The sequence below is a fragment of the Dreissena polymorpha genome, chromosome 9 (assembly GCF_020536995.1).
Source record: "Dreissena polymorpha isolate Duluth1 chromosome 9, UMN_Dpol_1.0, whole genome shotgun sequence".
Lineage (NCBI taxonomy): Eukaryota > Metazoa > Mollusca > Bivalvia > Myida > Dreissenidae > Dreissena > Dreissena polymorpha.
The window spans coordinates 67471185-67497561 of record NC_068363.1 but is presented as its reverse complement, the minus strand read 5'-3'; the positions used below and the strand labels follow the sequence as shown (position 1 = coordinate 67497561).

Below are 26377 nucleotides of genomic sequence, written 5' to 3'. Positions count from 1 at the left end.
ATGGCCTTTAAGAAAAAGTATGGTTATGGGGGTCTCTATGTGCAAAATGTTGCATTTATTTTGGCCTAAAGTTGTCGCTTTCACATTGAATTATATCGGGAAACTATTTAGTGTATTCTGACCTTGACACTCGCGAGATATATTTGTTTTTAAAGGATGTAAGCGACAAAATGGAAGGCGAAGTAGACGAAGCCGAGCAGTTACGAAAGCAAATTCATTATTTAACAGGTAAATAGTTGTCCAACCATGTGAATTAATACAATTTTTCGTAAATATGTGCCTAAATTAGAGAGCGAAATCAAGTTAAGATTTTAAGCTCTATAATTTAGGGCCAGCTGTCAGAAATTTTTAATTAAAAAACAACTGTCAAGTTGTCAAATGAATAAAAAAAATACAAAAGCGAAAGTAACTTTCAAATGTAATTAAAACATATCAAATGATCAGGGCAATAGTTTGTAAATCCAGTGATTTTTTTGTTGCTTTTATTTGTTACAGCCTGTGCCATTTGAATTGGGAAAGTTTGCACACTAAACCATGAAATTGGGAAAAATAGCGCGATAAACCATGAAATTGGGAAAAAATTAAGCATTATAAATATGATTATGAGAAACATAATTAAAGTTGTTTTTTAAGTGCATGTTCAGGGGTTTTTCTAGCCATTTTGGGAAAAGGAGTCTGGTAAAATTGGTATTTTTTTAATGGATAAAATTGGCAAATTTGGGAATTATTTATCAACAAAAAGAACTAAATTAAAAGTTATATATTTTGTAGGATGTTTAAATAAAATAAGTTGAGATCTAGAATTAAGTAATCAAAAGTCATAAGAGACTTCTTTCTTAATTTTTTTGGGGGGAAATTTTTTGTCAGATTTTTGGGAAAAAAGGTTGATTTTTGTGATCGGGAAGCAGCCGAATATCAGCGGCAATTTTGACCGTAAAAAATCACTGAAATCACAAACTTAAGTGATGTAGTCTTATAAATTAGATGTTTAACACAAAGTTAATCATTCGCTGGAATGACTTATCGGCCAGGGACCATTTAGGATATAATGGAAGTGTAATCGTTTACATTTTTATTGAACATTAAAATGAAAGAGAGTATCTATAAGCGCAAGTACATGGTCTGAAAAAACTATTACTACAGAACTTTTTTTTGCGCCTGAAATTAGAACTCAATCTTTACCCTGCATTACGTTTAAATTAATGTAGGAAAACGATGTGATTTTTAGGCCGTATTATCCCTACAACTAGTGGGCAGCACGACTTACCCAAATACTACCCAAATACTTATAATTTTGGCATATTTGTCCATATTTTTGGACTTTTTGTCCATATTTTTTTGTACTTTTTTAATCAAGTGAATTAAAAATTATGATTTTGTGCTGATTAGAAGTCATTAGGGTTAGGGTTAGGTTTTTATACGCCCGTCTATGACGGGACGTATTATGGTATACCCCGCGTCTGTCCGTCCGTCTGTTAATGTCGTACGCTACGTCAAATATCCTTTGACAGATTTTCTTCAAATTTTAACACAATCTTAATATTGATAAACCCTGATCCCCTTTCGTTTTTGACGGAATTCTGAATTGTCGTTCCAGAGTTATGGGACTTTGTTCGTCAAAATTTCGTGATTTCATTGAATGTCCTACTGTAGCTCAAATATCCTTCGATGGATTTTTTTCAAATTTCAACACAATCTTAATATTGATAAACCCTGATCCCCTTTCGTTTTTGACGGAATTCTGAATTGTCGTTCCAGAGTTATGGGACTTTGTTCGTCAAAATTTCGTGATTTCATTGAATGTCCTACCGTAGCCGTCCGTCCGTCTGTTAATGTCGTACGCTACGTCAAATATCCTTTGACAGATTTTCTTCAAATTTTAACACAATCTTAATATTGATAAACCCTGATCCCCTTTCGTTTTTGACGGAATTCTGAATTGTCGTTCCAGAGTTATGGGACTTTGTTCGTCAAAATTTCGTTATTTCATTGAATGTCCTACTGTAGCTCAAATATCCTTCGATGGATTTTTTTTTTTTTTTTTTTTAGTATCCCTGAAAAATTGAACAAGGTGAGCTTTTTTCTATTCCGATTGTACACTACCACTTACCCATCTACATTTCTCTTTTATTATTGGTCAAAATATCTATAACAGGTTTACTTCAACTCCATATCCTCTAAAGAAATGCATACATATACTCAAAAAAAGATATGGTATGAATGTCAAGGAGACGGCGCTCCATGCTCATGTACTTATAAAATAAACCATGTATTCAAATACAAATAAACTGAAGTAAAAAAATTATTCAAAGGGTTATTTATTACCTTACTACTTCATTGGCGAACGACGGGCGTATCATGCGCTCATGGCGCAGCTGTTTATTAATTCTTAAGATACCATGTTTTTTCTTAATATTGCTTCACTTGATTAAAAAAAATCCAAAAATATGAACAAACATGCCATAATGAGTCAAAATTATATGAGTATTTGGGTAGAAGTTGGGTGTATTTGGGTAAATCGTGTATTTAGGGGGTGTATTTGGTGTATTTGGGGGTGTATTTGGGTAAATTGTGCTACCCACAACTAGTTGTCATGGTGATTTCTTTTTTTCTATCTTGTATATAAATTATCAACCGCTCTAGCAACTTTATAATTTGAGTTCTCCTGAACTTAACATGCTCGTGGCAAGCTTTTGTAATAGCCTTTTGTCCATTGTTGGTGGCCTGTAGTGTGTCCCTTTGTTTGTTGACCGTTGTGTGTCTTCTGTTGTCAACATTGGCCTTTTTAACATGCTAGAGGCCAATCTTAATGAAACTTGGTAACAACATACATCGAATGATATTTCTTCCCAGATCAAAACTGAATCATGTGAGGTAAAAAAACTAGGTCATTTTGATCAATCTTCGATCCAGTCACATAACATGTTAGTGTATTGTTCATAAAATCCTTTTGTAGCTCCATTTTTCCTTTGCATGTAAATCAAGTGCAGCAGTAGTCACTTACTGGCGCAACTGTATTACAGGTCAACTTAATATTTTCCTTTTCATGTGTCTCTTGTTTTTAGCTCACCTGTCACAAAGTGACATGGTGAGCTTATGTGACCATGTGATGTCCGGCGTCCGTTGTGTGTGCGTGCGTCCATCAACAATTTGTTTGTGTAGACAGTAGAGGTCACAGTTTTCATCCAATCTTTATGAAATTTGGTCAGAATGTTTATCTTGATGAAATCTGGGTTGGGATTGTATTTGGGTCATCTGGGGTCAAAAACTAGGTCACTAGGTCAAATAATAGAAAAACCTTGTGTAGACAATAGAGGTCACAGTTTTCATCCAATCTTTATGAAATTTGGTCAGAATGTTCATCTTGATGAAATCTGGGTTGGGATTGTATTTGGGTCATCTGGGGTCAAAAACTAGGTCACTAGGTCAAATAATTGAAAAACCTTGTGTAGACAATAGAGGTCACATTTTTCATCAAATCTTTATGAAATTTGGTCAGAATGTTTGTCTTGATGAAATCTGGGTTGGGATTGTATATGGGTCATCTTGGGTCAAAAACTAGGTCACTAGGTCAAATAATAGAAAAACATTTAACAGCATATTAACTAATTGTTTTTCACTTAGTGTATTATAATAATTTATATATCAGATTAAAGAGAATAAAATTTTCTTTATTATGGTTTTTATTTCATGAAAATCCATAAAGGATAAGTGTTATTAATCGTTGCTTAATTATTGAACAATGCAAATTATCGGTTTTGATTTTTTTCCTGACATGCCGTCCCAGATATTAACTGCTTTCAGCTGTAGACTGTGCTTCAATACATCGCCGTGTTATTGACCTGAAAAATTCATACGCAGTCGGCATTAACACTGGTCATCGAGACAAATTACTGATGTGAAAACAAATCGTGCATGGTAGCGGCTAAAATAAACAATTACATTTGAATAAAGATTAAAGATTGCTGCCGATTTAAATCAATTTGAGTACTTTTTGCGTATATTTAATGCCGAATGGGAAGCTGTGTTTAGACTTAAGTTGAGAAAAATGGCAACGAGATACTTGCCTGTTGGATATAAGGTAAAAGATCTTGAAGGTGCATAAAATAAGTGGCGCTGGGAATGGTTACACGAGAAAGACAACGCTGTAGTCTACGGGCGGGGAGTGAACTGGTTGAGAAAAGTGGAAGCTTGTGGAAAAGTGGTTGGAGAAGTTTGTAAGAAAACCCTGAATTATCAGTCTTGTGGGAAGAAGGCATTTCGTCTCCACGCAGAGCCAGAGGACCCTAATCACATAAAGAATATAAGAACCATCAAGACCAACCAGGTAGGGTTTTTATTTTTTTAAACTAACACCCCAAATTTGGTCGTATTTTCTGTTGCTAAAGTTTACTGTTTAGGTTGTTTTGCATAAAAAATCCAGGGTTCGCACAGACCTTGAAAAGTGCTTGAAAATCAAGGCTTATCTTGAAAAGTGCTTAAAAATGATCTGGAGTGCTTAAAAGTGCTTATTTTCAACCATAGCCTTGAAAAGTGCATAGAAAGTGCTTGAATTTGGCTGGAAAAGTGCTTGAAAATGAAATAACAACAATTAAAAATGTTAAAAACAGATTAATTATTTCCAAGCTTTCAGATAATTTCACGTCATATCGATCCGATGATATTGATTGCTCCTCCTATCTGACCCACGCCAATTTTCGCGCGCTTTTTATCAGAACAAAGCATTTATTTCATGTAGAAGTTGTAACCTAAAATAGCTGTACAAGATGCGTGCAAACCATGTCAGGTGATTTACACATGTTGCAATACAACTGTCCTGATTGGGCGCTTATTTCCTCAAATCTTTAAATAGAATCATATGAGGAAATTCATTTGATACTTTCAAAAATTGCAAACGTTTGTGTTTATGACTGTCTATATTACCCACCCATAATTTGATTTTAAAAATGGAAATTGGGCATATAATTATGGGATTATTAAGTAATGAATAAAGATGGGAGAAGTTGCATGTATGCGATTGAGACAGTTGAAACCTATGTATCGGGGAGTTTGGAGACTCGGGATAATACGATTACTACAATCAGTTATGAGTTCTCTTTGGCTTCAAACTGTTAATTGAATAATCAAACACTCAATTAACACTCCTCCAGGTGCGGTATCCTACAGCTAGGTGCGAACACTGTTTTCTTTTAAACGCGGCGTTTTATAAGACAAAAAACACTGTCATGGGCATGGGTGTGAAATACATTATTCATTATCACTTTTAAATGAAAGGGATCAATAGAAAACGTTTATGTTGCATTATTTTATTTTAAGCAAACACGATGAACACGGCGGTATATATTATGGGTCTGCGGTGATTCGCGGTGTTCGCCTTATGGCAAACGGCCCCGAGACATTTGATCTGAACACTCATCGCGGGGTTCATATTGGTAAGCGAACACAGTGAGATGAACACCGCAGCGAGTGGCGTTTGTTGAAGTACACGGTGCCTGTACTAAGGACAAAAATACATATTTTCATGTCTTTTCCATGAGTCTGAAGTCGTAGTTTTTTTTCCAGATTTATGACAGTTTCGATCTGTTTATACTAGCAGGTACTGGATCGGTACATGTTTTATAATGTAAGGGACGTTACTACTACTCATCTGTCGCCAATTGGTCTTCTTTGTTATTTTATGCCCCCGGATGGATAGATCGGGGGTATATTGTTTTTGGCCTGTCTTTCTTTCTGTCTGTCATTGCGTCATTCTTTCATTCTGTCACCAAAACTTTAACCTTAATACAGTAAAGTTTTGCAATAACTTTTGAAATATTGAACATACCAACTTGATATTTGGCATGCATGTGTATCTCATGGAGCTGCACATTTTGAGTGGTGAAAGGTCAGGGCAAGGTCATCCTTCAAGGTCAAAGGTACAAAAAAGGGGCGCATTAGGGGGCATTGTTTTTCTTACAAACACATCTCTTGTTTTGTATGCATTATGCCATTACGGTGCTGAAAAGTTGAAATATGCCAGTGAATAAGTGCATTTTTCAGAAAGGGTTATTTTTTAACTATCCTTGGGTTATTGACAACGCCAATTCTAAGTATGCAGAACAGATATAGAGATGGCTAGTATGGGGGAATCCGTGTTGTTAAGCCAGCAGAAGAGTGAACATTAAGAATACATATTCAATAGAAATAACGGGTTTTGTTTTAGTATGTGTAATGTCTTTGGTCCATTACGGTACTAAATTATCATAATGAAATATCTTACTTTTGATTAAAACAGTTGTTACGGTATCAGGGTAGTGCAGACTGTTGTAAGTCACAAATAATGTTAAGCAAGAAGGGACCAATTTAGCGAAAAATGTTGTCAGTATTGGACAGTAAAATAATATACATTTTTCAGTATGTCGGACTAAAAAAGTGCTTGAATTTGGATTTTTTCCCTTGAAAAGTGCTTAAAAAGTGCTTGAATTTCATTCAAGAAAATCTGTATGAACCCTAAAATCGGCAAGATAGATTTAGCAAATTTGCCAATTTTTTTATTAATAATGTATGATTCATTGATTGTGAGCTTTTAAAACATTTTGACCTTTGAATAAAGCATAAAACAGGAAAAGAATTTTAACAGTAATTGAAAATACGATCAAATACGCTATTTTTGCTGACTGGGACAGGTCTTTTTTAATTAAATAAAATGTTTTATTGTCCCCAACATATAAGCCCAGCAGCAAGAAATGTTGTTTTTTTTTTACTTTTTTAAAAACAAATACCGTAACCCAAATTCGACGACACCTAAATTTGACGATGTTCTATTTTTATCGATTAAATGGATGATTATTGTCTTGGAATCATTTCAAAGTAATACAACCAAGTTTAAAATTATTATTTTGTGCTATAAAACATTTCATTATTTCTTTAATTATTTGCTAAATATTGCTTCATGTAACCGTTACATCGTCGAATTTGGGTCACACCGGGATACAATTATTTAGCATTCAAACAAAACGATTGGGATAAAAACTAAGGGAACCCATGCTGAAATTTTCAATTTTAACTGTTGAGCAGAAGCCACCGTACCCAATTTTCTTAGGTGTATGTGGAGGCTTCTGGCAGCATGATTCTGTGAAAATAAATGGTGACAAACATTTGATTCTGCATTTATTAAACATGTATTATTGACTTTTTAAAGTATGTGTAAAATATATAATAATTTGTAACAACTGTTACAGGTTTTACCGGGTTCTTCAAAAGCAACACCTGCAGTCGAGTCCATGCCAGACAGAGGGTGCATGTGAATGAATTGCCTTTTAACTAACTTTTGTGTGTTCTTTATCAAATACATGAAGATTTTTAAATATATGTATATGTTGTTTTTTTTAAGAAAATAGAATCACCAGAACAGGTACAGGCACCCTTTAAATGCGTCGAACCCAGGAGCTCCCGGGGGCCTCCGGCCCCCTTGTCCCCTGGACCCACCGAGGGCCCTGCTGCCCCCTGGCCCCCCAGCTTTAAGTTCAGGATTTTCAAAATATCCCACTTTGACCCCAGCAAATGCTTTGCTAAAACTGGCTACAGTTTCTTAAATTTGGCTACACAAAATACCATTTGGCTAAAATGTTGGCTACAGAAATTTTTGGGCCAGGGGAGCCCTGTTTGGATTGTATTTGGGTCATCTGAGAAAAACCTTGTGTAGACTATAGAATGTTTGTCTTGTTAAAATCTGGGTTTGGATTGAATTTGGGTCATCTAGGGTCAAAAACTAGGTCAGATTAAAAAAACAAACTTTTGTAGACAGTAGAGGTCACAGTTTTCATTTAATCTTTATGAAATTTGGCCAGAATATTAATCTTGATGAAATCTGGGTTGGGATTGTATTAGGGTCATCTGGGGTCAAAAACTAGGTCACTAGGTCAAATCCAAAAACTTTGTGAAGACAATAGAGGTCATAGTTTTCATATGATCTTAATGAAATATGGTCAGAATGTTTATCTTGATAATATCTGATTTTGGATCGTATATGTGTCATCTGGGGTAAAAAATTAGGTCACCGGGCCAATTCTAGTAAAACCTTGTGTAGATGAAAGAGGTCACAGTTTTCATCACGTCTTAATGAAATTTTTTTAGAATGTATTAATTAATGAAATTTGGCTTGGGATTGTATATGGGTCTAATATAATTTAAGTTCATGAAGCAAGGTTAGTCAGGCAGTGCTCACGCTGCTGCCAGACATTGTCGCCAATGGCGATTATTTTATCCAACTGGCTATTATTTCTTAAAATTGTCTAGAAAAAATGGCGATTATTTTATCCGCCTACATAAAAAAGGCCTCTAAAAGTTGTCCGACGAGTGCGAAACGCCTGTTAATCGGGCCATCAAGCAGGAAAAATCGATAACGAGATTACCTAGCTGTGTACACACTCGAACCTGTGTATTGTCATAAACGCGTCAATAACTTCTGCGACATCGTGGCCTAGAGCGTTTTTCTCAGTGTCCGACAGCAGTGATATATTTCGGATAAACGTCTTTAATCTCCCCGTGCTTTACCAATTAACGGTAACTGTTAGATCTGTTATTTTTTCGCCAATTAAAGTTTGTCATTATAGAAAATCGCCGCGATTATTTTCGGCTGATTTTGTTTTTCACGCCGTTGAAAATTGCCTGATGAAATGATCATTAAACGCCATCAACGAATTATCCCGAAATTACCTCTGTTTGTCGTCTGCTTTAACATTTCTTGATGTGTGATAAATTCATAATGATTTCAATAATAATAATAATGAAAAACACTTCTTTTCTCCATTTGAAGCATTTGTAGTAAAACGGCAGCAACGCATACCCCCCAATTTTAGTCAAAACGCTGCGAATTTTTCCCAATTCAAAGGGACCCGGCATATGCTATGGCCAGCTAATTTTAACGAAACACGTGTTTGGAATTACACTGAGGTGGTGTATTTTAAATCACGCGCTGTGACGTTATTTGATGTAAACATGATCGGCATTGCGAAAGTGTTATTGTTGGAATAAATCATTAACATTTGGTATTGGCCTCTGCCTACAATATAGCGGCCGATGGCAAACGTCGTAATAAGACATAAAGCAATCGAACGATATGCACCTTTTATTTAATCATTAATGTGAAAAACGCGTACAATTTTTCGGATTGCTGTTTTCGGATACTGTATTTTTGTCGTCGATTTTGATTTATTTTCGAAGTTCATAATAGAGATAAAATAGAATGACGAATAAAAAAAGTATAATTAGTTAGGGCTCTGAGTGGGGTGGGGGCTCTGCCCTATATTCTCATGTGTATGTAACTGTAGCTGATATCTGGTTTGTTAAGTGACACCTACAACCTTGATTGTATTCTTTATTGTAAAGCCATGATAATATTTTATAAGAAAATGACACACTGATATTATGCTTGTTTATATATATATATATGTATTTATTATAACTTAAATTTAATAGTTATACATTTAATAAAACATAGATAAAATGTGAAAGATTGTTATTTTCTTTTTGCCTTTAGTACCTATTTGCTTAAAAGTCCACGTCTGTTTTGGCTATTATTTTTTTAAGGGAAAAAATTATGGCTATTATTTTCTGAAGGCCAGTGTGAGCACTGGTCAGGTGAGCGATTCAGGGCCATCATGGCCCTCTTGTTTAAATTATATGTATGTATTCATTGCCTCCTACAAATATGCAAAATTTCATAACAATTGTTCAATAAATATAAAAAATAAGTTTGCAAATAATTTGGATTTGCAAACTTAATCTGGATACTGTTATGATATTTATGATTTAAATGTACTTTTTGTGAGAATTCTTTTCTCTACAGTGTGCATTCACCCATGCAGGCTGATGCAATAGTTGTCCAAACAAAATCATTAATTTTGCAGATGCAATATTCTAATGAGTCATTCAATAGAGCTTTTCATTATGAATTTACTGACCATGCTTGCATTGCCAAAATAGTCTAGTGGACACAACTGATTTAATTGTTGTAGACTTTTATTCCATCCTCTCTCCGTCATGGAACCAAAATGAGTGTGGGGTGGTGGCACATGGAATACAAAGTCCATGACAGAAAAAACTATACAAAGCCAATAACATATGATGTGATACCAGATTGTGGTCCTCAACTAAAATGTTTATTTGCAGATTTGATAGCCAATGCCAATCACAAAAGTCAGAAAGGTCCTCAATATCATGTGGACAATCACAGACATGTAAAATCCAATTCAGGTAAGAAATTGCCTGCTGTTTTGTTGTCTGTTAATGATAATTTATGTCACTTCAAAACCTTAGTTTAAGTTTTGTTTTATCTTATATAAGTATAAAATGATAAATATTTTAACACTTGAAATTAATAATCCATTATTTAATTTTCAGCCCGCACATTTCACAGTTTTTCTAAAATGGTGCCAAGTATTCAGCATAAACCAGCATCAACAGTGAAAAACCCCAAACATACGGAGATCAGATTCAGCAAACAGTTTTCTTGGAAAAGATCAAGTTCAGATCCAGATTTAGTCTCATCTGCAAAGAAAAATGCAGTTTGCACAAAAAATCAGAATTTGTGTAAGAATTCATTTACAAAATGTTATAATGAATCTTTAAAGAATCATAAATCGGATTCCTCTACTCTTAGTCTACCTTCAAAAGATATGGATAATTTTGCCGCTGAAGCTAAATTTTGTTTGAGAGATCAAAGAGTTTCAGCGATGCAGTCTAAACATAAAATTGTGTCTTCCCATACAAATGAGACTGATTTCGTTCGAGCTAAAATGCAAAAGACTGAGCAAGAAATAGCTGAACTCAAAAAGATTATTTCAGAAAGAAGTAAGAAAGCTTCATGTGCACAAAAGAACTCTCTAGGTGCTGCATCAGTGGAGTCATCTGCTGCGACTCTCTCCATTGATTCAACTAGAAATAAAACGTGTGTAGAAAGGAGGCTTGAGAATTCTGGTGAACAAAGCCAAAATAATTTGAGTTGCTCTAAAACAAATAATGGAAAACAGTTTCCAAACAAAACAATAGTTTCTGATTCCGTTTGCATATCACCATCAAAGTCTGTCAATACAGCCTGTCAGAACCATGTTCCTGAAAAGGTATCTTGTAAAACTTCCAGCTTAAATCAGCAGTCAATGTCACAACCGGTAAAGCTAGACATCCAAGACAAACCAACAAGACAAAAAGCTCTTGGTAATACTCAAAATACATCAAGGATGTTAATGAAACAGGAAGATTCTATTAAAATTGAGCCTTCAAATGTTGACATCAAGCATTCCATGTCGAATTCAAATTCGTGCAATCTCCTTCCCAAATCAGATAATTCATGTCCCAGCGATAAACTTATATTAAATAATGCAGAAAGCGGAAAATCAAAGGCAAATTCCCCTGATACAGTTTTAGTTAAAATGTCAAAGTATAAACTTCAACGTGCAGGCACAAAAGCGCTTGCAAATGAAGAGCAAATAAAGAACAATGCTGGAGCAAACAGGTTACATACATTTGATCAATCAGTGACTAATGTTGGATATACATGTAGTACTAGCAGCACACAAGAAATGGTATATAAACGTAGTTCTGATCAACCACAATTTATTAAGAAATCTAAATACGCTATTGTAAGGAAAGAAAATCCACAAGCGAAGACTTCTCTGGACGCAGCAACTGATGGTCACAATTTGGCAACACAATTTGTAAAATTATCAAAGTACAGTCTGAAAAGAGTAGAATCATTAGAGCAAAAAAGCTCTACTCCAGGTTGGTTGAAGTGTCCACCAAGCTCTGCTCAGAGAGTTGCTAGAGGTCTTCAAACCAAATACAGAATCATGAAAATGCCCGCCTACACACCAGGCAGATGGAAATATAACAGACAGCACTCCAAGTACAGGGAACAATATCCACACCCCACATTTTGCCAGCCATTTATGAAACACAAAGCAAAGCGCAACTGGGACATGGGTTACAGGCCTTACACAAGATTTGGTTTTAAGTACAATACTGGTAAGTAAATGTATCCAAATACATTTAACTGTTTAACCTGCATTATTAAGAGGGTTACAAGCTTTATAAACTAATGAAAAATGCAATGAAAGTCCAACATGACGCAAATGTTGCTGTCCAGATCATGAACCTACATTAAAAAACAGAGATCATTTTATATATTTCAAATATTACAACTTGGTATGCATACAAAATGAATAAGTGTATCTTTTGTTTCAATGCGCATTTATTTTCTTGAGTTCAAAATCATTGAATTTCTCATTTTCAAGGCAACTTCCACACATTCCATAGCTATTGGCTACAAAAAAGTTGGCTAGTCCAGACTCAATATCCTAAAAAGGTGGTCCACAAGCAAAAAAGGCTAAACTTGCTAAAGAAGAATATCCCTTTTGACCCAAGGTAAAGTTTCATACAATATTATGAGTTAACAGGCAATTATTTTTTGTTAGAAAAATGAATAATTTCTTTTAATTATGATACAAGTGATGTTTATTAATAAAAGAGTATTTCATTTGCATGTCTCTAATTAAAGAAATCCTGTTCTTATTCTTGAAAAAGCATGGTCATATGTTTTGTATAAATTAAATAACTGTTAGAATTCATGTTAATTAACAAAGGGTGTGCAACTTAACCAAATGTAAAAAAATAATGCTTTTCTTGTTTTGTTTTTCATTATCTAAGATTGTCTGTCCTAGGCTTTAAAGTTAATTGATTAGGCTTTGCATATCTTTATTTTTAATTATCACTGATAAATATTCCTTCAAATTGGCAGCTATTACTTAATGCTGAAAAGATTAATTATTGTTAACCTTTATTTTTTAAGCCTTCGCTTGGACAGAAGGCGTCCATTGAGATCAAGGTCAAAGGGTTCCATGTTGAGTGGTACGCCACACAGGTCTACAGTTGCAAGGCTGCATAAAGCAGGCATCCAATCAAAATATCAGGGTGAGCATTTTCCAATGATATTTTAAACCAAATTGTTAAATAATTCAACAAACTATTTACTCAACTTTTTTATTAACGTATTATGTTTATTATGCCCCCCTTCGAAGAAGAGGGGGTATATTGCTTTGCACATGTCGGTCGGTCCGTCCACCAGGTGGTTTCCGGATGATAACTCAAGAACGCTTGGGCCTAGGATCATGAAACTTCATAGGTACATTATCATGACTTGCAGATGACCCCTATTGATTTTGAGGTCACTAGGTCAAAGGTCAAGGTCACGGTGACCCGAAATAGTAAAATGGTTTCCGGATGATAACTCAAGAACGCTTAGGCCTAGGACCATGAAACTTGATAGGTAGATTGATCATGAATCGCAGATGACCCCTATTGATTTTCAGGTCACTAGGTCAAAGGTCAAGGTCACAGTGACCTGAAATAGTAAAATGGTTTCAGGATGATAACTCAAGAACGCTTATGCCTAGGATCATGAAACTTCATAGGTACATTGATCATGACTCGCAGATGACCCCTATTGATTTTCAGGTCACTAGGTCAAAGGTCAAGGTGACCCGAAATATTAAAATGGTTTCCGAATGATAACTCAAGAACGCTTATGGCTAGGATCATGAAACTTCATAGGTACATTTATCATGACTGGCAGATGACCCCTATTGATTTTCAGGTCACTAGGTCAAAGGTCAAGGTCACAGTGACAAAAAACATATTCACACAATGGCTGTCACTACAACGGAGAGCCCATATGGGGGCAATGCATGTTTTACAAACAGCCCTTGTTAAATATTAAAACTTTAATTTGTGTACTTTTGTATTTTAAACATATAGGTGGCTAAAATATTTTTAAAGCTGATAAAAATATTAAAACTTTAATTTGTGTACTTTTGTATTTTAAACACATAGGTGGCTAAAATATTTTTAAAGCTGATAATTTTTTTTTTGTACAATTGATTAAATTTATATCTTAAGAAAGCAGACTGTTAGCATAAGTGGCAGTTAAAGTTTTGAGCATTTGCCCTAAGTATTATCATTATGTATTACTGTATTTATCCCTAATTATAACTTAATGTGTATGAACTATTTGTTATTCTAATATTCAATTCCTGATTGATAACTTTATGACAAACTGATAACTGTATTAAGTGCATTTCCTGTTATGCAAGTACAGGTTTTAGTAAATGTTTTAATTTATAAAACTTCACGTTCTTTAATGGAAGTTGAACTCCTGTCAAAAATTAATATTTTAATTGTGAACTTTATATTCTCCTGATATCATTATATTTTGCTCTAAATTGCCATCACAGTAAATGTATTTCAGTGGATAATCGTTCATCAAGTTCCAAAAGTAAAGCCCTGTCGCCAAGGACAAGGTTTGCAGCACTGTTAGTATAATCATCTCGCAATACTGGCTTACTGGTAGATTAAACATGTTATATTCCATTTAAAATAAATACTTTGGGACTTTTCATAAGGAATTTAAACTAAAAACAAAATGGCAAGTGAATGCCAAATAATTACTGTGACATTGGCTCAGCTGCTGTCGACTATTTTGTTACAAAAAATGTTTTTTATGTTGTGGTTTTTTAGCTCACCTGAGCACAACGTGCTCATGGTGAGCTATTGTGATCGCCTTTTGTCCGTCGTGCGTCGTCAATATTTACCTTGTTAACACTCTAGAGGCCACATTTATTGTTCAATCTTCATGAAACTTACTCAGAACATGTGTCCCAATAATATCTTGGACAAGTTCGAAAATGGTTCCGGTTGATTGAAAAACATGGCCGCCAGGGGGCGTGGCAGTTTGCTATAGTGAAACCTTGTTAACACTCTAAGAGTCACATTTATTGTCCGATCTTCATGAAACTATGTCAGAACATGTGTCCCAATAATATCTTGGACGAGTTCGAAAATGGTTCCGGTTGGTTGAAAAACATGGCCGCCAGGGGGCGTGGCAGTTTTCCTTATATGGCTATAGTAAAACCTTGTTAACACTCTAGAAGTCACATTTTTAGTCCAATCTTCATGAAACTTTGTCAGAACATGTGTGCCAATAATATCTTGGACGCGTTCGAAAATGGTTCCGGTTGGTTGAAAAACATGGCCGCCAGGGGGCGTGGCAGTTTTCCTTATATGGCTATAGTAAAACCTTGTTAACACTCTAGCAGTCACATTTTTAGTTCAATCTTTATGAAACTTGGTCAAAACATGTGTCCCAATAATATCTTGGACGAGTTCGAAAATGGTTCCAGTTGAATGAAATACACGGCCACCATGGGGCGGGGCAGTTTTCCTTATATGGCTTTACTGTATGGTAAAACCTTGTTAACACTCTAGAAGTCACATTTATTGTTCAATCTTCATGAAACTTTGTCAGAACATGTGTCCCAATAATATCTTGGACGAGTTCGAAAATGGTTCTGGTTGGTTCAAAAACATGGCCGCCAGGGGGCATGGCAGTCTTCCTTATATGGCTATAGTAAAACCTTGTTAACACTCTAGAAGTCACATTTCTAGTCCAATCTTCATGAACATGTGTTCCAATAATATCTTGGATGAGTTCGAAAATGGTTCCGGTTGGTTGAAAAACATGGCCCCCAAGGGGTGTGGCAGTTTTCCTTATATGGCTATAGTAAAACCTTGTTGACACTCTAGAAGTCACATTTTTAGTCCAATCTTCATGAAACTTGGTCAAACATGTGTCCCAATAATATCTTGGACGAGTTCGAAAATGGTTCCGGTTGGTTGAAAAACATGGCCGCCAGGGGGCGTGGCAGTTTTCCTTATATGGCTATAGTAAAACCTTGTTAACACTCTAGCAGTCACATTTTTAGTCCAATCTTTATGAAACTTGGTCAAAACATGTGTCCCAATAATATCTTGGACGAGTTCGAAAATGGTTCCAGTTGAATGAAATACACGGCCACCATGGGGCGGGGCAGTTTTCCTTATATGGCTTTACTGTATGGTAAAACCTTGTTAACACTCTAGAAGTCACATTTATTGTTCAATCTTCATGAAACTTTGTCAGAACATGTGTCCCAATAATATCTTGGACGAGTTCGAAAATGGTTCTGGTTGGTTCAAAAACATGGCCGCCAGGGGGCATGGCAGTTTTCCTTATATGGCTATAGTAAAACCTTGTTAACACTCTAGAAGTCACATTTCTAGTCCAATCTTTATGAACATTTGTTCCAATAATATCTTGGATGAGTTCGAAAATGGTTCCGGTTGGTTGAAAAACATGGCCCCCAAGGGGTGTGGCAGTTTTCCTTATATGGCTATAGTAAAACCTTGTTGACACTCTAGAAGTCACATTTTTAGTCCAATCTTCATGAAACTTGGTCAAACATGTGTCCCAATAATATCTTGGACGAGTTCGAAAATGGTTCCAGTTGAATGAAAAACATGGCCACCATGGGGAGGGGCAGTTTTCCTTATATGGCTTTACTGTATGGTAAAACCTTGTTAACACTCTAGAAGTCACATTTGTGGTCCAATGCTCATTAAACTTGGTCAGAATATTTGGACTAATAATATCTGGGCTAAGTTCAAAAATGGTTAAGATCAGTTAAAAAACATGGTTGCAAGGGGGCGTGGCATTTTTCCTTAAATGGCTATTTACTTCAAAACCTTGTTAACACTCTAGAAGTCACATTTATTATCCAATCTTTATGAAACTTTATCTGAACATTTGTTCTAACACAATAGCGTGAGTAAGTTTGAAAATGGTTATGGTTTGTTGAAAAACATGGCCGCCAGGGGGGGGGGGGGGGCAGTTGTCCTTATATGGCTTTAGTGAAAACTTGTTGACACTATATTAGCCACATTTATTGGCCAATCTTCATGAAACTTGGTCAGACCATTTGTCCCAATGAAATTTTGCCAGTGTTTGAAGCTGGGTCATTTGAGCTCAAAAAATAGGTCACAAGATCAAGTATAAAAAAAACATGTTAAAAGTCACTTTTTTGGTCCAAAATAATCTTCATAAATCTGCTTGCATTTTTTTCAGAACAGTCTAGTTCCTTTGGCTTTCAGGTGAGCGCCTTAGGGCCTGATGGCCCTCTTGTTTAATATTTGTATGAGCGCTCACATATAGAACTAAAAAAAGAACTCTGTTATCAAGAATTGATATTCATAGAAGACTGGGAGTTTAATTACTAAAATAATGATTTGTTTATGTTTTTAATGTACATGTTGGCCCTGTTTACCATAGGCGTCTGATAAACAAGACAGTAGCAAGAGTGGGCTCAAAGTACCGCAAAGTCAATAAACAGCCTCGAAAGTACTGCATGTACTTCAACAGGTTTGTTCAATACTAAGTTTTTGGTGTGCAGACTGACAATCTTGATTTGTGGTAATCATTTTAAAAATATTTCAGTGACAGTACCAATCTGATAAAGTACAAATTTGTCAAGTATGATTTTCCATACATTATAATAATTGTCAGAAGTATATAGCTGTGTTGTAAAAGCAAATCATATCAATACTTGTGTATTGCATTTAATATTTAGCTATGCTAGGTTATGATAGTATAAATATTTGTATTTCCCTGGACAGGTTTGGCAAGTGTAACAGGAATGAGAAATGTCCGTATATTCATGATCCTGAGAAGGTAGCTGTATGCACCAGGTAAACATTTTTACAATCTCAGAACTTAAATCTTTCAGTGCTGGAACAGAATTTTGAAGGCCTTTGCAAACAGAATGTGGCGTCTCATCAGGATCCAAACTGTTTGCTACTCTGATAGTATTCTCTGAAAAAAAATCAAAGAAAATGCTAATTTTAGAAATTCAGCAGACGACATTTTAGCAGACAACAAAGTTCCCAGCATGCAAAGGGTTAATATTGTGAAACAAATGGAAAGCCAAAAAACTTTGCCATACAAAGTATGGCATCAGAAGTCTGTATTGAAATATCAATCATGCATGTTTCAATTTAAGAAATATTAGTGTTGTATGACCAGGGATCATATTTTTTTCACAACATCAATTGGTTTGGATTTAAAATGGGTGGAAAAATGTATTCGAAATATTACATCCGAAATCCATACATGCCAGAATTTTTCAGGTCCAAATCGGAACATTCCATAAAAAACATTCCACCTTTACTTGAGTCAGTATATTACTTACAAAAACTCTAATTTTCTGCCCAATTTTGACGATACATGTGTTTCAGAAATTCATGAACACAGCGTTCTCCATTCTTCGGAAGTAAACACACTCCATAAACTGAATTGTGGGGTTTCCTCGTATTCCTCGATTTAACATCCAATCGACACAGGGATATCCACTTGAACATATGTAAATGGTGTGACGCGATGTGAGCACATTTTCTGCCAATCAGTCGAAAACGAAAGTTAATTTATGTGAAACATAAGTGCTTATTGGTCAGCATCCAATTTGTTTGATGTACAAAATCAGTGTTTTGACAGGTTTTATAACCTTAGGTGGTATAATACACAGGATAATAGTTGGCGTTTATTTCTGTATGATACATCTTACCATAGCAATAAGAGACCCCTATCATAAAAACACTGTGGTGTGAATGCCTGATAAAATCAATAATTGCCGATAAATCGCCAATAAGGTGTCAAAAACAACACTGGTGCACTTGAGTAGCAGAAGCGGGATTAGCGAATCCCGATGGTAAGTTTTAGCCAGACAGAGCTTGAATAGCGAAGTTTATTGGGAACTTATAGTCTTTACATCGTTTTCTACGGATGTCAGGACAGAATTGGACCGAATGTTTAGGATTTTCAATCGGTCTTTCACGACCCCAATCGGTCTAGGACCGACAAAACCGAAAAAAATATGATCCCTGTGTATGACAATATGCTATCATTAGATTCTCTGAGCATTCTTGATATTGCTCCCTGTGAAATTCTCGGGTCTGTTGGTTTGCTTATAATGCTCAGTCTGTCAATTAGATGGTACACAGCTTTTGTATCTGTACTTGAAGTTCAACAGCTGTAATTAGATCCTCACAAAAAAGTTTGGTCATTTACGAAGTTTGTTCAAATCATGTCCGTGGAGTCAAAATGGCCACACTCCTTTGGTCACATCTTAAACATCAAAATAATTTTGACACTCTTCCATTCTGAAACCTTAATGTTCTGAGGTGAAGTATTTGGTACATGACATTTTGTAGTGGCGTACTACAAAAAAAAACACATGTGCTTAAAACTTGCAGCGCCAAAGAGATAATAATTTTTATTCTTAAGTTCTTGCAACATATGACATATGGCATTCATGGGTATTCTTTATCAATATTGCAGCATGCACAAGTTAATAAGCTAGCCACTTAAATAGTGTTTAAATCCTTTACTTTATATTGTGTGCAGGTTTGTACAAGTCATTGCAAAATCAAGGGAATGTTTGACTTCTAGTTAATAAGATAGCTTCTTAAAGTCAGTTTAAATCCTTTTGTTTGTATTGCATTCAGGTTTTTACGTGGAACTTGCAAAATCACGGGAATGTTTGGCAATTCTAGTTAATAAGATAGCTACTGTACTTAAAGTCAGTTTAAAATCCTTTTGTTTAAATTATATTGCATTCAGGTTTGTACTAAGCATTTGCAAAATCAAGGAAATATTTGGCAATTCTTTTTAATAAGATAGCTACTTAAAGTCAGTTTAAATCTTTTTGTTTACATTGCATTCAGGTTTTTACGAGGCACTTGCAAGATTAAGGGATGCCGCTTTTCACACAAGATCTCAAAGGAGAAGATGCCGGTGTGCTCATACTTCCTTAAAGGCATTTGCAGCAGGGACGAATGTCCGTACAGCCACGTGAACGTGAGCAGAGATGCAGAGATATGTGAGGAGTTTGTCAATGGATACTGCAAGGAAGGGGAAAAGGTGAGATATGTGAGGAGTTTGTCAGTGGATACTGCAAGGAAGGGGAAAGGTGAGATATGTGAGGAGTTTGTCAGTGGATACTGCCAAGGAAGGGGAAAAGGTCAGATATTGATGAGTTTGTCAGTGGATACTGCAAGGAAGGGGAAAAGGTGAGATATGTGAGGAGTTTGTCAGTGGATACTGCAAGGAAGGGGAAAAGGTGAGATATGTGAGGAGTTTGTCAGTGGATACTGCAAGGAAGGGGAAAGGTGAGATATGTACGGAGTTTGTCAGTGGATACTGCAAGGAAGGGGAAAAAGTGAGACATGTGAGGAGTTTGTCAGTGGATACTGCAAGGAAGGGGAAAAGGTGAGATATGTGAAGAGTTCGTCAGTGGATACTGCAAGGAAGGGGAAAAGGTGTGATGGACTAATTTTTCAGTTGTTTGACAGAGTAATGAAGAAGATTTTTTTTCCAGAATTGAGTGTTTATCCACTGATTTGATCTCACCTGAGCTTTAAATGTAGACTTGGAATATTGCTTTCTTTAGGACAGCCCAAAATCATTATAGAGATCTCATAAATAATTTTGTAAACCTTTTTTTTCTCCCTTATATAGTTTCAATTCTTAATGCACAAATATATTTTATACAATGGCAAATTTAATCTTTTGTGCAGATAAAATGCAAATACTAGTATTATATATATAAATGAACATCTGTAACTGTTATATATGCATCTTTTGTCATATTTAATGTGTATTCTCCTATTGAATATTGATATTCTGATTAACCTGCAGATGAACAGGTTAGTCTTGAGATATGCTGGTGGCTTATGGAATCAGAACAATTTTTGCAGGATATGGCTTATCCAACAAATGTTGTTTCCATGTTTGTATACCTCAGTGCAAGAAAAAGCATGTGTTGGAGTGTCCCTCCTTCCACAGTACAGGGCAGTGTACCAAGGGGCCGGCATGTAAGCTGCAGCACAGACAGGCCTCGAAAAGACAGCAGCCACCGGACAGGTGCAGTGGTCTGAGCAATGTTTCCAAATCTGCGAAAAAAGTTTCTTAATAATGATATTAAACCTTTACCACTTAGATACGTATTTTGATGTGTTTGTAGTCCCATAGAAAGTTAGATTAAATAAAAAATACCTTTCTTACTAAATTCTAGTTTCAAAGGCTTCATTTCCAATCCTAAGTTACTGATGGGCAGCAAATAGCATAAAACCTGAACAGACTGCGAGTTACTCGCAGGCTGTTCTGGTTTTATGCTGGTTGCAAAAGCCATTGTCACTTGGCCTTATGGGGGAAAGGGTTAATAGATTTTACTTCAAAAGGGGTCTTATGACACTCTGATTGAATTTGTTTATTGTCAATATTATGATTTGAGTGTCCAATATTTTAAGTTTTTGTCTGCAATTGTGTAAAATGCATTTCAAATGCAATCATCTAGGATAAAAGAGTTTATGATTGTTTTCTAATGTATTCAACAAATTTACTCAGGAGTGGGGTACATTTTAGAAGAAAAAAAAATGGAGGTCCAAACATGGCTGACATGTTTTTAAATCCTTTAGATATCACAAGCTGTACAAATAAGTATCTGATTGAAACAACAATTAGTGCATATAATGGATGAGCGTTGTTTGTACCTACAGACAAGAAGGGTTGTCGAAGATGCATCATCGGATGTGCTTTGCCACTTTGTTGCCTTCATTGTAACCTTTTCTCTTTAAAACCATAACAGGCAAACACTTAAACAAATTGATACTCAAGGAAGCAGCCCTAATTTGTAATGTTGGATTTGTACACAATTAAAATCCTAATTAGCATCATTAACCCATTTATGCCTAGTGGACTCTCCCATCCTTTTAAATTGGATCAATTTATTTACAAAATTAGGGATGTCAGTATTTTTATTTCTATAGTTAGAATATTTCTTGCAGAAATGACTTTAAGCAAACAGCGCAGACCCTGATGAGACGCCGCATCATGTGGCGTCTCATCTGGGTCTACGCTGTTTGCCAAGGCCATTTTTTTATTACACAAAAAATTTAAATATAGCAAGTCAAAATGTCAATGAAAATTTAAATACTGGATGTTGGAACATTCAATTAAAATCAACATTTCTTTGTGACAACAATCACTTCATACATGTAATCATACAAATTATGTGATTGTTAAATCACATAGCTACTTTTAGCTTTAATGGGATAAGAAATAACAATTTAACACAAATCTATTAAATTACAAAGCATAAGAGTATTGATGTAGAGTACTTTAATAACCCTGGTGTCATTTTAGCTTGATGAAGGTCATCAAGGTTGAACCAGGAACGTCCCATGAAGGCGAGACTTTCACCAGCATTGTTAGTGCTCCAGGAATCAGTGAATCGAATGTACTGCAACCTTTCAACCATGAAACCAAATTACCTGCCTATATCTCCCTCAAACTTATGCGTCCAGATCCACCTGGACCAGTGGTTGTCATTGACGATGATGATAGCTCTAACACAGGTACATAAATGTCTGTAATATTAATGTTTCTTGATTCCTTACTGTAAAAACGCAGTCATAAGTCGAGATTTTTTACCTCCAAAATTTGATTAAAAAACCGGTATCGACTTATGAGGTGGTCCATGAAAAAAATAATGAAATTCCATGAAAAACATAATGAAATTCGACGAAGATTGATTCCCGCGGCAATAGTTGTTGATGTTGTATAAAAAAAATCGTTGATTTACGACTTACAAACCTTCGTATTTTTACTGATACTTACCAATTAATATAATCACAGTTTGCAATTACTCTTGTTTTTATTTTGATAATTTAATCCAGTGTCTTCATGTAAGCAGGTGTTGTTTTTTTATTGTTCATGTAAACAAAGAATCAAGGACATCATTTAAAGTCTCGCGAAAATTCGCAATATGTGTGAATCGACAGTTTGACGTCATCAAAGGAAAGCCGTTTCCTGTCAAGAAGCCACAAAGAACACCTTTCTCCCCGACAAAATTGGATTCCTTTGTTTAGAGAAGCGATATGCTTAACCAATCGCATGTTTGTAACTCACGTGCAATCGTCCCATTATGCTTGAGCACGTGTATAGCTCCGCCTTTGAAACTGGTTCAGAGAAAAAGGTGGAGTTAGCGGTCTCTTGGGTATGTCAATCATTGTTATAAAAACACGTTTTACCGAGACACTAATCAATTGTTTTGACAGTCAGATTAAAAGTACAAAGATTGGATTACGGTGATAATATTGTTTCATCGGATTTAAAGCGGAAAATAGTTTGTGGATAATTACTAGCGTTGATTATCGAGTGCAACAATTTATTAATTAGATAAACAAAAACACAACTGGACTTACGATAAATCTTTGAAAATGCCTGGCAAACGCAAACGCCAGGCTTATGACAATGCATTTAAAATACGTGTGATAGAGTTTGCGGAGAATTTAAATAACAACAGTGCTGCTGAACGTGAGTTTGGTATAAGTGAGAAACTAGTGCGTGATTGGCGTAAGAATAAGGACACAATTGTGAGTGGACCTAACAAACAGAAACGGCGTGTTGTGCGGATCAGTCCGTATGACGCTATGGAGATGTGTTGTGTATATTACAATGTACATAATATCGTATTGTTTAAAGTTTTCTATGTTGTTTTCGATGTGGTTGATTATGCTTTGCTTGTCTATATTGAAAAATATTATTTTCCATTTCCACAATAAATCGTATTGAATATATTAAACGAAGTTTAGAATACATGTGTTGGCTTTGCCTACGTTCAACAGTTCCACAGTGACGTCATGTGCAATGTATAGAATACTACCGCAACTTCATGTACATTTAAAATGGCGTCCGTTTATGAAATTCGTCAACAGAAAATTTCAGACTCGACTTATGAAGCTAACATACTCAAAATCTCCAATTTTGGTACCAAAGTATACCCCCCGACTTATGAGCCGGGTAGACTTATGACTGCGTTTTTACGGTAGTCTACAGTGATTGTTAAAGAATGGAATTTGATGACAATGATTAATGTAAAGCAAGTAGATTAATTTCTTAAACTGCAATTTTTCTGCCCCCAAAGGAGGGCATATAGTGATTGGACTGTCCGTCAGTCTGTCATTCACACTTTGCATTTAGGTTTCGAAAAATGCTCATAATTTATATGTCGCTTCAGATAGCTATTTCATATTTGGCATGCATGTGTATATGGACAAGGCCTTTCCATACACACACCAATTTTGACCCCTGTGACCTTAACCTTGAAGTTGGGGTCTGTTTAGGTTTTGAAATCTGTGTTTAGGTTTCGAAAAAAGCTCATATCTTCTATCAAGCGTTTATAGGGGGCATAAGTCATCCTATGGTGACAGCTCTTATTTTAACAATGTTCTTACTCTGAAGGGATTGTTAGTTAAAAAATGGAATATATAGGTTGTATTGTTAGTAATAGCAGTTGCTTTTCAATGCTTGTTTTGCAATATGTTTGCTATGGGTATGATATAGTAAAAAGTGAACAGAAAAAAAATGCTATTGAATAACTCAATTACAGTAAATCATATGTGTGTTTTTTGTTTACAGACATTGTTATGCACTACATGATAAAATATACATGTATCCATGTTCAGACACAAATTGTCATTAAATGTTAAGAAAGGCCTGCATATTTTGCAATATTGACTATTGTATTTGTATAAAAAAACTATGAAAAGAAAGCAACATTTTAAATCAGATAATAATTTATCCACCCATATTTATTTGTGTTTCTTTTTTTATTTTCAGGGCTCAGAATAAGGCCTCTGTTGTGACCAGGATTGGGTACATTTGAAATGGTCTGATAGTATTTGTTCACAATGACCATATTATCATCTACAAGTATTTGTTCACAATGACCATATTATCATCTACAAGTATTTGTTCACAATGACCATATTATCATCTACAAGTATTTGTTCACAATGACCATATTATCATCTACACAATGACAATTACCTTTAGCCGTGCTCTGTGAAAAAGGGGCTTAATGCATGTGGGTAAAGTATTGTCCTAGATTAGCCTGGGAAGTCCGCATAGGCTTATCAGGGACAACACTTTCTGCCTAAACTACATTTTTGCTCAGAAGAGACTTTCTTTAAACAAAAAAATATCATAAAAGCGGAGAGTCATCCATGTGTGGAATGCAGAGGCTAATCTGGGACGACACTTTACGCACATGCATTAAACCCCCTTGTGATTATGATGTGTTGTTATTCACAAAGAACACATTTTGTATGTACAAACTGATTTTGTTTGCAATAGAACCCTATGAAAGTGGTTGTACATGTATTTTGTGTGTGAACATTTGAAGAAATTTATCCCAATAAATCTTGTATAAAACTAAGAATGAGGAATGCTTGTCATGAATGGTACCATGTTTCCTGGACATACATCTGCCATGTACATGCTGAGTTGCATTCTGAGAAAAATGGGCTTAATGCATGTGCGTAAAGTTTCGTCCCATATTAGCCTGTGCAGTCTGCACAGGCTAATCAGGGACGACACTTTACGCTTTTATGACATGTTTTGTTTAAATGAAGTCTCTTAGCAAAAAACCCATTTAGGTGGAAAGTGTCGTCCCTGATTAGCCTGTGCAGACTGCACAGGTTAATCTGGGACGACACTTTACGCACATACATTTTGCCAAGTTTCTCAGAACGCGTCTTATGCTGATGCTCTCTGCAAGATAAGGTGTGTTTTGTATTTATTAGTTATTATTCTAAGAATAATATTCATATCTATAAACAGCCTATCCTATGCTATATGGAAATGCTTTGGAAAAACTAGTATTTATTGATGGATGAAATATTTTAAAATGATAATCAAATTTGTTTTGTCATCTTGTTGTGTTGTATTCTCCTATTTTATATTAACATTTGTTTTAGTTATTGAGTTACAATTTATTTATAATTGACAATATAAAAATGGTCTCCATTATGTAGGAACAGGCTGTGTTCAAAACAGAACCAACCATCAAGAAAAGATGCCTAGTTTTTAGCTCCACTGGCCAAAGGCCAGCGGGGCTTATGTCATGGTCCTGTGTCCGTCGTGTGTGCGTGCGTGCGTGCGTGCGTGCGTTCACTTTTTCTTTAAACATCATCTTCTCCTAAACTACTGGTCCAAATCTGATGAAATTTCTCAGGAATGTTCCTGTGGTGACCCTCTTTCAAATTTGTTCCAATTATGCCCCTGGGGTCAAATTTGACCCTGCCCCGGGGGGTCAAAAAATTGAAAATTTGCTTATATAAGGCCTATTTTGTGCAAACTTTATAAATCTTCTTGTCCATAACCATTAGGCCTAGGGCTACCAAATTTGGTATGTATTGACATCTTTTAGTCCTCTACCAAGTTTGTTCAAATTATGCCCCTGGGTTCAAATTTGACCCTGCCCCGGGGGGTCAAAAAATTGAAAATTTGCTTATATAAGGCCTATTTTGTGCAAACTTTAAAAATCTTCTTGTCCGTAACCATTGGGCCTAGGGCTACCAAATTTGCTATGTAGTGACATCTTATAGTCCTCTACCAAGTTTGTTCAAATTATGC

At 35.5% G+C, this 26377-nt stretch overlaps 2 protein-coding genes across 9 annotated transcripts in view; one reads left to right on the top strand and one right to left on the bottom strand.

Annotated features, from left to right (window-relative positions):
• LOC127845676 (WW domain-containing oxidoreductase-like) overlaps positions 1–26377 on the bottom strand; it is a 323591-nt gene that overhangs the window by 150323 nt on the left and 146891 nt on the right. The gene's annotated exons all lie outside the window — the stretch shown is intronic.
• LOC127845667 (uncharacterized) lies at positions 78–25831 on the top strand. Of its 7 annotated transcripts, none has more exons than XM_052376714.1 (13): positions 78–228; positions 10153–10236; positions 10384–12003; positions 12273–12402; positions 12827–12948; positions 14282–14345; positions 17177–17266; positions 17521–17592; positions 19624–19819; positions 20703–20821; positions 22103–22314; positions 24581–24638; positions 24677–25831. In XM_052376714.1, the coding sequence occupies exons 1-12, from the start codon at positions 171–173 to the stop codon at positions 24604–24606; spliced, it is 2793 nt and encodes a 930-aa protein (XP_052232674.1). In that variant the 5' UTR covers positions 78–170; the 3' UTR covers positions 24607–24638; positions 24677–25831. The 7 variants fall into 7 exon arrangements, 5 of the variants coding, with proteins under 5 accessions (XP_052232674.1, XP_052232673.1, XP_052232675.1 ...); XR_008033314.1 differs by having other exon boundaries at positions 79–228; positions 24581–24672; positions 24778–25831; XR_008033313.1 differs by having other exon boundaries at positions 79–228; positions 24581–24707; positions 24778–25831.